The 13583-nt window shown below is 40.7% G+C and overlaps 1 protein-coding gene across 1 annotated transcript in view; it reads left to right on the top strand.

Moving 5' to 3' along the window:
• The window catches only part of UTP20 (UTP20 small subunit processome component), a 65500-nt gene that overhangs the window by 30876 nt on the left and 21041 nt on the right, over positions 1-13583 (top strand). Inside the window, exons 28-38 of the mRNA XM_032185746.1 lie at positions 2874-3017; positions 4160-4239; positions 5207-5433; positions 8132-8276; positions 8712-8799; positions 10136-10279; positions 10908-10958; positions 11048-11200; positions 11727-11882; positions 12275-12415; positions 13302-13439. Of these exons, the coding sequence (XP_032041637.1) occupies positions 2874-3017; positions 4160-4239; positions 5207-5433; positions 8132-8276; positions 8712-8799; positions 10136-10279; positions 10908-10958; positions 11048-11200; positions 11727-11882; positions 12275-12415; positions 13302-13439 (1467 nt within the window). The remainder of the gene's footprint in view (positions 1-2873; positions 3018-4159; positions 4240-5206; positions 5434-8131; positions 8277-8711; positions 8800-10135; positions 10280-10907; positions 10959-11047; positions 11201-11726; positions 11883-12274; positions 12416-13301; positions 13440-13583) is intronic.

Raw genomic sequence — 13583 nt, 5'->3', positions numbered from 1 at the left:
CTTTAAGAACATGCTTTGGAGTGTGTTTTTGTTTGAGTTAGTGAAGAGATTTGGAGGTTGCTACCTGTGGAAGGAAGGATGGTTATGAGGAAAAGGTAAAGGATTTGTTGTAAGGACACAAGAGAATCTTAAGGCCAGAGCTTGAAATGGCCTTAAAGATGTAGTTTCTTGGCTGCAAGGATAGACCATTGGAGCAGGGAGAGGAGAGATTTCAAGTTTCTTGCCTGGGGATTTTAGAGTAAAACTTGTAAAGTCAAGTTGCTTTGTTGTGTTGCCAGATCCCAGGAGAGCTCAGCATTGTGGATGATCACAGTGATTATCCACAGAGAATGTCTTCTATCATGGGGCGCAGGGAGAACGTGGCTGCCAGCCATGCTTTCAGCACAATGGAAGCACATCCAGCTCTGCATCAGGAGCAGTCATGCCAATCCACTGTCACAGTTTGGGTCTCAGCCAGGTACCTGCAGGGCTCTGGGAATGTTTCTTCCCTTGGTGTGCAGTGGCTGTGCGTGCAGTAAGAATCAGGTGAGGAAACTATTCTGTTAAAGATTGGCTGCAACTAAAGAAGAGACGTGTTGTTTCATTGCTGCCCTGTGCCCAGGAGAGCAGCACACAGACCACTGAGCTCATTCCCACACCAGCAAGACCTTAACTGTGTTAGGAGGATACAGAGGCTTTGAGTTGCCTGCTAGCTCTTAAAACACTGTACAGCATCTTGTGGAGGCCATGCTATTGTAGGGGACTCTGTTGCCAGTTGTTTGGAAGCTACAACATTGAGCCAGGCTTTTATGCCTTTCTAAAACTCGTGTCTTTGCCAGGCTTCAATGCAAATAGGACAAGGAATGCTCAGGTCTGGTCCTGCACAGAGCCTGATCATATAGTAGGTGAGAAACAAGCAAACTGCACAGTCATCATCATCACTGCAGTGTTGAAAGGAATTATGAGAGGATAGACTGAACAAGGGATATTAGGTAATGAATGTTTTGTCACCATGCACCTGTGTTCTTGCCAGGACCTGTCTGTGAGCATCCAAGGTTAGAGCTTGTCTCATAAACAATCCAGCAAACAAAGCAAGCTCTTGCAGTCAGGTAGCATCCAAGGTCCCATAGCTGCCTGCAAGTTGCACGAAACCTTAAATGGTCTTCAGTGTGAAGGGAATGGTAATTCTGTAGGACTGCAGCATGCCACTTAAGCAACGGATTGCATGTGCCTACATGTTTTAAAATGGGAAAAGAATTTTAAGAACTGCTTCATTCATTGCTGGGATACACACAGTTTGGCTGGGTTACTACAGTAAACCTGTCACCATTTTGTAACTTGAGCTGTGACAGTTTATCATTTGCCTGAACTTAATTTAGCACTTCATTAGTCCATAAGATGTTAAAAGCTCAAGGAAAAGTGTAAGAAATCTGTTTGTCTTGGCTAATGATTAGATGACATTCTTGGGGTTTGAGAGTAATTTATTGCAGGCTGATAATGCCTGGAGAGTTAAACATCTACTTGGACAGTTTTAAGCGAAGTTATTCATTTCACATTTCCTACCTGTGTTCAGTAATGAGTTTCTTTGTCCTCTCAAAGTCTTCGTCTCAGAGGACTGCTCTTCTGGCAGTTGAACTGTGGGAGACTCCAAATTGCTTTGCTTGGTCACCATTAGCAATAGCAGCCTGGTTTGTGCTTCCTGCGTAGAAGTAGGTGCAGGTTCCTGCACCTGTGTCTGTAGGTGTTTGGCCCTTCAGAGCAGCTCATTGGCTGTTTGGAAGCTGTTTCCACGCCATTACATTACTATACTTCAGCACAGCATGGGAGGTCCCAGGCAAGAGCATCTTTGGTTCCTTATGCACCATCTCCTCTTTGTTTTTTCATGTGTGATTTTGGGTGCAGAGGTGGTGTAGCAGTGTATTGCATGGTAGAAGGTGGTGTCTTCAGAAACCCATATTCACATCAAATACAAAAATCCTGATGTCTTCCAGTGAGGCTTTGACACCAGAGCTGCTTTGCAAAATAAGAGGGATGTTTGTTAATTATGTGTGGTGGATACATAATGGAGACCCTGAAGATCTCATGACGTAGCTCCAGTCTCAGACAGTGGCTTTTATTTGCTCTGAAATGGGTCTGTTGTTTCTGAGACAGGAGTCTTGAGTTGTCTCGTGTTCGTGCTGTAAGCTGCATTGCACAGCATGGAAGTAATTTAGGTCACTCAAGTCATAGTAGACTCTCCTCCCCAAGGAGAAGAGAACGCAGCAGTGCATGAATAACTTCATAATTAGCTGTATGGCTGATTTCCTAATTTAAACATTTTCCCCAAGGAAGTGTAGGAATGTGGGTGCTACATGGAACATGAAGCATCCTCCTGTAACCAAATGCTGTAGTCTGTCCTGCTCTGTTGGAGTGTTTCATATTCTTACCTTCTCTCTTCCTCCTTCTTCTCTCTGTCTGTTGAGGTCTTTTCTTCCTAGAAGATCTCAGTGTGAGAAGTACAACTTCTCTTTTGAGAGCTGATTTAGGTCCTTAACTGTGCAAGTGGAATTACTTAAATGTCAGGGCTGGAAATGCAGCTGGTTTATATCTTTCTGAAGTGTGTCCAAAAAATGTGCAGATGTTAATTCAAAGTAGTCAACGTGGATTTTTGTTAGCTGAAGGAGTTCTCTGTAACTGACTCATTGCAGGAGCAAGCGCTTTTTAGAGCAATACATGTCACCTGTGAGTGCACAAGTGTACTGTTACTGTGCAAAAATTACAGGAGAAACCAGAAGAATATTTTGATTGTTCAAATAAAGGTTATATCTGTGGCCAATGAATTGCTGTATCTACTTTCAGAGCAAGTGGTTAGTGGTTGTTCTGCAAAGGTCTTACTGTTCCGTTTGTTTTCACAGGTCCAACCTCGGTTGATTAATCCACTGAAGAATTTGAGACGTCTTGGACTCAAGCTTGTGGTTGATTTTTTTTCTGATTATGAGACCTACAGCTTTAGTGTGGAGGAGATTGATGCAGTTTTCCATGCAGTGGTATGGCCTCAGGTAACGTGTTTCTTCTTCTTCCAATCCGTTGTGTGTAACCTGTACCATTCAGAGAACTCCAGCTCTCGTTTGCTGGTATTCTGATGTGTGTGTGGAAAGCCAGCTTTGTGGCTCACGTCTGATTAGTCTTGGAATAGTAAAGTCAGGCTAAAGTACAAATAAATTCATCTGGATAAAATGGATGGATCTGTTCTTTAACCAAAGAAGCAAACTTCTTCCCTGGATGCTTCACAGAAGCAAAATAGTACTTCTAGGTCACTGCTAGGTACACTTTGCTGCTCTTCTATCTGAAAGTTATTTCAGATAACATGAAATACCTACAGTCTACCTACATGAAAGTAGGTAGCCTTTGCTGCTGCTGGAAAGGAAAGACCACAGCATGGTCCGTCAGTGGGTTGTGCATTCTGCCTGCATGCCAGGAGTCCCATACGAGCACAGTGACAGAGCACAGGACTGTGGCCTTCACCAGAGAAATTCAGATCACGTCTTGGTTGGGAAAATGCACTATTGGGAGAGGGAGAAATAATGGACTGTATTGGTAATGAAATTGTGCTGGTCATGTCAGGCAGTGCATATAGCTCTGTGTTCACTGCGCAGAGCAACAGGGGCTTGTATGCTCCTGGTTTGTTCTTGGAGTCCTTTATTACTGTCTACTATCCCAGTGTAACAAGGCCAGGGTGCCACACAGGTGATATACTTCTATCCCAGGGCAGTACAATCATGTGTTTCAGGTTTTGAGTCAGCAAAGCACTTAAAGAATTAAGGGAGAATTGTGTTTGGAAGTGCTGAGTAAATCTGAACAGGAGGTAGAATTGTTGTTAAATAGTTAGAATTCCTGTGTTCATGTTAGATGTCAAAAAGACAGCACTGCTTCTGGAGTTTGGACTGCAGAATGATCCAGAAGCTCCCTCTAGAGGGAATTTCTGCCAGTGAACTCCATGAAGATTTGATTTTGGCAGAAGAATCGTCTGATTTGTGTGCTTTAAGGCTGTAGAACTGATGTGTACAGAAAGTCGTGGAAAGGATGAGTTTTAAGCCAGCCATGCTGGAAACTGGAGTTTGCTGCTGTTCATACCACAGGATTTGCTGCAGAGGCTTTACCAACTTGTGTTGCATTTGTGTCTGATTTTTCTCTCTTCTAGGTTTGCAGGTTGGCTTCAGAGAGTCAGTATTCTCCAACTTTTCTGCTCAAACTCATTCACACCTGGAGTAAGAATCCCAGGTAAGTGTTCTCCTCACAAAGAAGCATGAGCACTTTCTTGAGTATACAAAATTATTGTAAAAAAAAACAAACAGAAAACAAACAAACACCACTCTTAACTAGTTATGAATAACTGTGATGTGTTTTGACACATCTTTTCCCACTGAGCTGCTACTCTTTAGATAGCAGTCCAGGTGCAGTTGTGAAACTTTGCAATTTATTCCAATTACACTATTTTTAGTGGGCTGCTTTTCTTATATATGAACAACCAGACAGATTTGTAGTCTAAAATCAGCTCAGAGATCAGGAAGAGGTGACTTAGAATATGTCTGTGTCTTGACCAATGACTTTTATGTCTTGGGAGGAGGGGTGTGTGTGGGGAGAGGAAGGAGCAGTTTTGCAAGATAATTTCATTTGTGGTTTTTGATTCCCTATTTCTTTCTGTTTTGTGAAAGAATGTGGGCAAGTTCAGCACAGAATCTGTGGTAGATTCTGCGACTGAAAATTTTAAGAGAGTTTTTTTTGAAGCAGACACTGCGAGAAATTCCATCTCTGCTGTCTTGAGTGATTTTTACATTTTCCACTGATTTCCTGCTTTTCCTTTTCTGAAATATCCAGCATCTGTTCTAAGACCTGTGATTTGTAATGATGAAGAACTTGAACGCAAACTTGCATTAAAAAAATAAAAATGTATTGGATTATTGGGATAGGAGCAGACTCTAACAGGAGACTTGAACAAACATCTCTGGAGAAAGAAATAAGTTTAGTTGATGCTATCTTGAAGCACAAAAAGAGACTTGATGACCTCAAGCTGCATTCTTTCTATTCTTCATGACGCTGTGTTTCTGTGATGTTTATGGTTTTTCCCTGTTTGAAGTAAAAGACAGTCATTATCTGTTTTATATGACTTTGACTCTTTGTACAAAATCATTGTAACACTTGATACTTTAATTTTCAGCAAAACTTTTTTTTATAATCTTTCTCTCAGATATTTCCCATTGCTGGCCAAGCAGCATCCAGATCGTCCAGAGTGTGACATACTGTCAAATGTGTTTGCTGTGCTGTCAGCCAAGAATTTGTCTGAGGCAACATCCAATCTTGTGATGGACATAGCTGATAGCCTTCTCAACAGCCCCAATTTTGAACCCACGGAGCAGGTTTCCAGTTTAAATGTGACTGACTGTGTTGTCACGGACACTGGAGAAGTGATGGAAGGTACGCACGTATGAGAGTTGTAAGAGGCTTGTTGGATGCTTTGAAAGGAGGTGTTAGATCATGATGAGGTTGTCTTTGCCCTGAGCGAGAATACGGGGAAGGAGACCATGGAAAAATCACTGTACCAGTTTCTCTTGACATGCTCAAGAAGTGTGAAGTTCTGCTTGTCTGATGACAGGTGAGATTCACATTTCAGCATCAGGGTCCAGAGCATGGAGAAAACTGCATCCATAAGGAGTCCAGCCATTTTAGGAGGCAGTTAGTGTTTTTGAGGAACCTCCTTGGTACTTTTTGATGAGCCTGCACCTTCTAGTGCTGTAACTGAAATCTGTGAGGAGAGCTTTTATTTTCTACGTGTCCTTTCTCTGGTCCTAGCTCAGACACATTAGACTTGTTCTCAGCAGGTATCAGTGCATGTTCCCAGCAGCCCTGGACATTCATAATTCCCACCAATTTTTCTTCCACTGATGAAACGTCCTTTTTTATATTTCCTCAGTTGTTTGTGTAGGGCTGAATATACTTTATGTTGCACAGAGCTTGCTTTGCTGCTTGCAGCTCAGAGGTGTGAGAAAAATCTCAAATAATTTTTTTCACACAGGATCTTCCGTGAAGCTATTTTATTTGCGATTGCAATGGTGGGTGTCCTGTCAATCAGGAGTGCATTTTAGTAAACAAATCATAACCTTTTATTCCCTATTACCTGACGCGTGATCACCTCCCCTGTTTCCTCATTGGCTGAGTGCTATAGGTTCACAAGCTACTCAACGCTCCTCTATACCATATATGTACAATTTTTCTTTTTTTTCAACCCTTTAATTTCTCCTTTCTTATGTTTTGAGAACTTGTGATCTTTGTTTTAGTGGTCTCACACTGCTCATCCTGTTTTTCTCAAGCTTCTACCTTATTTTGGAACAGTGAGGCCTTCTACTGTCTACTTACCTACTTAGCATTTCTCCTTATTATGACTACACAACTACCTTGGAATACAGAAAACTAGTTTTCTACTGCAAAAACACAACTTTGTTTCTCACAATTCCCCCCTCTTCTTTTTTTTACTCCTATTGTTTTTGCACCTCTTCGCATACCGCACTCTTGAGTTTTTCCAACATTAAGGTGCAATATTCTTTGGGTGTCACAGGAGATGACAGATACACAATGCCATTATTATTACAATACTAACAAATAGTTGTTTGAGCTATTCAAGTAACTATTCAAGTAACCACAAAATGAGTTTCTCCCAAATTTTTGTAAGTCCTCAGGAAGTGTCATCTTGAGTTACTCCGTGTAGGATCTTGTGTTTTTTTTTTTTTTTCTCCCAAATACTTTTGAAATCAGTCAAATTCATCCCATTTGATCTACATATATACAGCAACTAGTATTCATTACAGTGCACACTCCTCCTTATAAGGTTATTAATACTATTTGATTCTAGAGTACTATTTTTGCAAACTTATCAAACTTATTATCTAGTTCTTCAATGTATTTACAATAGCTTTTTCTAATTCACTTACCCCAAACCAAGGTAAAAACTATCTTGCAAAACTGTGAAATGCTAGAGAATTTTCCTAAAGGATTATCTGGAGTCATTATCATATTTTCATTATCAAATCGTTTCCCAACAAGTTAGCCCATCTAGGAACAGCCTAGGAAGGTTGGCACCCCACAGCAGAGCAGGGGGGAGAGTGACTGTGAAGGAGCAGTGGAAATGAAGCTCCACAGACTGACCGCAGTCCCTGTCTCCCCTCCTGGAGCAGCTGCCGCTGCCTCTGGTGCAATATTAGGGTTATATGGAGCATAATTTGATTCCTCCTCTGAAAACGGAACCTTATTGTTTACATACAAATTTCAAGCCTGAATTTCCATCAAACCCCTATTTCGGCCAAAATACTGAAGTTCCTTTTATTATATTTTTAGGCCAGACAATTACACAATATTTAACCATTTTTTTAATTATATCTTTTTAAATATTTTTCCCTAGTTTTTGGGTTGTTTTTCCAAATCCTTATCATTCTCTCCAAGGGGCTATCTTTAGGCACAATCCCGGCGTCTCCAACCCCACCCTGCTGACTCTTGGAGCCCTTAATCCCCAGCTCTTCCTGACATGCTGCTGTGGACTTCACCACCCACAGGTTACCACACACCTTCACCTAGGATTAGGACAGAGGTGGGGTGTACTGCCGAGCACCTTATTTCACTGTGCTCAGGGTACCATACACCTAAGGGCCCAAACCCCTGAGGCTCTCTTTCACTTCTCCCCTCTCTCTTTCGCTTCATCCCTCTCCAGCCAAGGGGACTTTGTTTGTCCCGTCGCAGGACCACCGAGCCTCGCGGATCAGGACTTCGCATTCGCTCCGCACTAAAAGTGCATCTCATTCACACTCACACTCATTCACAGCAGAGTCTCCCCAAACCCAACCCAAGGCAAGATATGTTAAAGTTTCCCTTACCTCAGTCCGTGCACAGCTTCCCGGTCCAGGTTATCAGCAGTAATCCCAGTGGCTGTTCCCGATCCAGGCTGGACTATATGTGGGCTGTGTCTGTGTATGTTTGTGCTGGTCTCCCTTCTCCCCAGAGCTTCACAGAGCCTGTCTTTAAATTAACAGTCTCGGTCCTTTTGCCAGCTGTACCGAGACAACCCACCACCCCCGACTTTGTTTCTCACAGAGGTGAGCACTGCTAACTGTTGTACCCTTTACAGAGACCCTTACCCTAGGTTGCCGTTTGGTTCTGCCTCATGTTCCTGCCATACTTCAGTACTTCAGCAAAATGATGTTAAATGTGGAGAAAGTGAAAAAGAAGAAGTACAGAGCTCAAGTCAGCAAAGAGCTGAATATACTTTCCAAGTAAGTGATTTTTTAGAGCTCAAAACACTTGAAGAGGGAAGAAGAAAGAGGTTTTTTATAGTAGGCTGCAAATTAGAAACATTGTCTGAAACTTTAGGTTTACAGCATAAATACCTGCATCTGTCATTGACCTTGAAAGCTGCTGATGACTGAGTGGAACAGTTTTTAGAAATTGATTCTAGCTGTTCCTGTTGCTGGTACTCAAAACCAGTACCTCTTGATATAAGAAAAGGTACTTGGTATAGGAAAAGGTAAAGAGACTGCAGTCTGAATACTAGGGCTGATATCATGAGTTTTGTAGAGAAGACTATTAGCCTGGATGCAGATGGATGGGCTGACAAAACCCCATGATACACAACAATAGTGCTGACTGAGTTTTTTGTACTGGTGACTGGACCAACAGAAAACAGTAAATTACATTGTCTTATCATGCAGGATCAGCAAATTTATACAAGAAAAGAGTCAGAATTCAGTGCTTGTGAGCCTCCTCCTCCCTTTCCTTCACCAGAGTAACATGGAACAAGTAAGTATAAATGACTACCCCCCTCTCAACACTGAAAATGCATTTTTACTTTACTAAAGTAGATTTGTTTAAGGTGTGGTTAAGGCTTATTGGTTACATGCTATTTCTCATGATTAGCCTGAAATCAAGTCTTAATGTGTTTGTAGTCCACTCAGCACCCTGTCATCATGCATTGAAGTGTTTAGGTCACTGGATGCTTGGCAGGAATGCCTATGCCCAGGCTGATCGTTGCCCCTTTTTATGGGGAAGGTTTGTAGAAGTGTTTATACAGTGCTTACTTCCCTTGCTGCTGTAGTCAATTCACCTAATTCCTTGCAGCTTTTGAAATAATTGCTCTCTTTAACTTGTACTTCATGCACCCCAAATTCTAAGGCATAGCATCTGGACAGAATATGAGTGTGTATGTATGTAGTGCGTGCTGTGTAATGGGCAGTGCTTCATTAGTCTGTTGCAGGATAAAAGGCAAACATTGTACAGCACTATTAATCTGTTGCCATATCTCCTCTTTCCATTCCAATCTCCTTTGACTGTTAAGGATCCCACCTATGAGTACAGAGGTGTATCTCAAAACTGAAACTTCTATAAAATCCTAAATTCTTCAGGCATGCAGAGCTCTTCATGGTTTAAACCTTTGCAAACTGTTAATTAAGTCAAGCACTGAGGATAGTGGTAGACTTAGTAGCCTGGGGTCATGTTTTCCTCTCTGCCAAACCCTGTTTTCAAACATATAGTCCCATCTAATAGGAATGAATGTATTCATTTTTTCAGCCTCATTGCCTGGATCCTTGGATCAAGGTTTAGGTCTTGTTTTTCATTAAATGATAGTGCAGATACTCAATGAGAGGTTTTTGGGTTGTGGAAAGGGCTCCTAGGCAGTAGTTTCTGCTTTGCAGGTGGTCATTTAGTTGTTCACAGATTTTTTTTTAAATTTGTGAATCATTAGGAAACTATATATAATTACTATTCAGGGAGATCATACAATTAAATGTTACTGTTAATGTTCATTTCACAGATTAAAGAAAGACTGCTTTTTAAAGCTGTTATTTTTTCTGATCTTTGAGTCATCTGAGAAAAGACAAAAAAGAATTTTTAATTGCAATAGCACTCCTCTCTAACTGTGCTTGTGTCTAATTGAAAGGTTGTAAGTGCTTCTAAGATGTGATGATTGCATTGTATATGTCCTCCTAATTTTTTGCTCTCATTCAGTATCTGTGATCCGAGTAAAATACAGCAAAGAGGTTAAGTTCACCCTCTGTCATGAAATACTTCCCAGGGAAATATCCCAAATAATCTCATGAGGTTTTGGTAGTTATTGACAAATCTCTGTCTCTTTCAGGATGCAGAGATTGACATTCTGGAAACAGTGCAGAACTTGCTGAGACATTGCTCAAACCCTGCAAGCTTTCTCAAACCTCTGGCAAAGCTTTTTTCTGTCATCCAGAACAAACTGTCTCGACAGAAGTTGTGCTTGGTATTTCAGGTATTGCATTTTTATGTGTCTTTCTGTGTATTTTTTCCTTGTTTTAACAGAGCAAGAACAAAAAAAAAAAAAGTACCAGGATTTATCCTTATTGTACATGAGCTTAAAAACCTTTTCAGTCTCTATCATCTGTTAAGTGGAAGTGAACTAACAGAATTGCATATGGTACACACTAACAAACTGTGAGAACACTTGTAAAACGTTTGGCTTGTAGCCGTGTTGGTGTGAGCATTTCCAGGGTTCTGTTGTATAAGAGAAGCCAAATAAAGCACACTGGCTTTCAGCAGCCTGAAGCTGATTTTAAGTCATATTCTTCTCTCAAAGATTTTTAGCAGTCAGGCTGTTTTATACTTCTTTGAAGAGACTTATATAACTTTTTTTTTTTTCAGTAGGAAAATCCAGCAAACCCTCAATGTAGATATTTAAAAACTTAGGAAACTAAGACACACGTATTTCCTACTTACAGAATAATGACAGTGATGGCAAAATGGCTCTTATTAAGCTTGTAACAGGACTGATATTGTCACTTTAACTACTTGAGATTAAAAAAAAAAAAGTAAAGTCTCAAGTCCTCCAAATTTCTAAAAACTATAACAGTTAAACTGTTTTCTTTTATGCCCATTTTTAGACTTTATCTGATTTGGACAGTGAATTGAAATACATTACTGATGTTGTTAAGGTACGTTCTGTTTTTTTGCTCACTTTTTTCCTCAACATTGTGTTGTAACGTTTCTAGCCTTTTTCATGAATGACTTATTTTTCTCTCAGCTGAATGCCTTTGATCAACGGCATCTTGATGGTATCAACTTTGATGTACGTCTGTCAGCATTCCAGTCAATCACAGCCCACATCAAAGAAATGCAAGCAGTGGATATCAACTTCCTGATCCCCGTTATGCACAACTGCTTCTATACTATCCAGGTTGGCTAAATGTGCTTTGTGCATCCTGTTTCCATACTGAACCTAACTTCCAAATTCACTCCATCGATTGTTTATATGACACTGCAAAACATTCAGAGAGCACATGTCTTCTCACAAACACCTGTTTTTAAGTTTCTTCCACTCGCCTTTTCCTCTATTTGTCCCGAACTGCAAATACACTGCAGCAAGAAGGTTAAACCAAGTGCAGTGCACCTGTCTATCAACAGGTGGCCTGGAATTGTCTGATCAATTTGTGCTATACAAAAGGCGTACATGTATTACAGTCTTGACAAGCTGTTTTTCTTTTTATTGCCATGTGTTCTGGTTGTGTGGGCTTGCTGATGAGTCTAAAAGGATTTTTTCTGTTTGGAAAAGTGGACTTTAGTTTGGAAGTAGAACTTCTGCGAGAAGATTTTTGGGTTGATAGAATTGTTGGATCACTACAGGCTTTGGTACAGTTCAGTCTTTAGAGGAGAAAAAGGTGTCATACCCAGACTCATGCTGTACTATTTCTTTATCTATTCAGCTAGGGGATATGGCTCTTAGTGACAACGCAAGCCTTTGCTTGACCAGTTTTATCCACCGCCTGGCAGAAATCGACCATACGGAAGATGACTACAAAGAGCTAATCCAGCACACTCTCCTGGAGTCTGTGAGAAGGGGGCTGAAGAGTAAGACTGAGGTAAGGCACTGTTATCTGATAACATCTCCAGCTGTCTTTAGGACACCAGGGCACATGAGACTTTTTATAGATGAGTCTTCATCCTAGCAACAGACAGAAAGAAATACAGGTGCCCACTGTAATGAAAATTACCCTTCATTTGAAATCTTACAAAAATCTTACAGAACTCCGTTGTATGTTTCTTTGCTGCTGTTTAGCTTTTCTCAGATGTAGCTCATTCTTTGGAGGGGAAATCTAATTTATGTGCATTCCAAAATACAGTTGTGTTTGCTGATACCAAAGAATAGAACCTGTTGGCCCGAAACACTTCGTAAGTGACAGCATAGCTGATCTGAGGAGTGTGTAGCTGCCTTTCCAAGGAGTGCTGAACCTTCACTGCTTGCTCTTTGCAGAACATCCAGCAGGACTATACATCATTGCTTTCCTGCCTCATTCAAACATTCCCATCAAATCCTGAATTCCGGGACTTGGTCCAGCTAACCAATCGCCATGATCCTGACATGGACTTCTTTGAGAATATGAAACATATGCAGGTAAAAGGCAACACAAATTCCCTAATGCCTCCCTCTCCCTACCAAAGTAAATGCATTTTACTGTGGAGTAATGTTTTCCAAATCACCTATGCTGTGTCTTTAAAGAATTGAACCCATACCATTAGATGTCATTAAAAAATAAAAAGAGATGTGGTCATTGAAGTCACATTGATTGTGAATCAAAGTCACAATTCCTTAGTATTTCTATCTATAAATACCTTGGTGACATAATTTAGCTGCACTGTTTTGTACGTCTTTCTACTTTAGCTTTAAAAAGTGCTTTTAAGTGCTTGTTTGTCTCCTTGAGTAGACATCTCCACCTTACAACCTGTGTGTGATCCAGCACACAGACAGCAGTAGTGTTCTGAGAATCCTGAAGATGACATTACAGGGAGCAGAGTGTTTTCTGTGTTGTTTTCTGTGTTGTTATTTTTTTATTCCCAGGCCTTTGAAATATAAATGCTGCACAAAGCTTGGGTACCTGTTTTTTCTTGTTGTAAAATGAAAATACAGCATTTCTTCTGCTTCCAGAAATGCAATCAGAGCATTTGGTGCATTTGCAGTTATACGTTGAATCTAAATTCTCTTCTTGTAACTTATCAGGCCTTCTCATTTTGTATCAGTTGCCTCTCTTGTCTGATACCTGAAAATATGACATTCTTATGCCTGTGAATTCACAGTGAAATATCTCACTGAGTTGGAATATTTATTGAAGCAAAAAGCTAGTGAAGACCCAGACGTAACTGTAAAGGCCATGTCCTCTTCTTGGAAATGACCGTACTGTGTTTGTCATTACTTCAAATTGAGCCACCTTCATGTATGGGCTTTCTTGTGCTAGCTGTGACTCAAGGGCAACCTCATTCACTGTCTTTGGTGTTTGGCTCAGATCCACAGGAGGGCACGAGCTCTGAGGAAACTGGCTAAACAGCTGACTGAAAAAAAACTTGTGCTGTCTTCCAAATCCCTGCAGAACTACATCATGCCTTACGCTACTACTGCTGTTTTTAGTGAAAAAATGCTTAAGGTAGGCTTTTAAATTTAATGTAATATTTTCACTTTTCTTGTAGTGTACTGTTAGTGGGTTGGAGTTCTGTGTGAGTGTGTGTGTTTTGTGTGTGTGTTTGACTTGGGGTTGTATTCATTTGCATTTTTGTTATCTGTTTATTTT

Source organism: Aythya fuligula, chromosome 1, assembly GCF_009819795.1.
Source record: "Aythya fuligula isolate bAytFul2 chromosome 1, bAytFul2.pri, whole genome shotgun sequence".
Classification (NCBI taxonomy): Eukaryota; Metazoa; Chordata; class Aves; order Anseriformes; family Anatidae; genus Aythya; species Aythya fuligula.
Note: the sequence above shows the minus strand (reverse complement) of the source record. Positions and strands in the feature narration are given on the sequence as shown.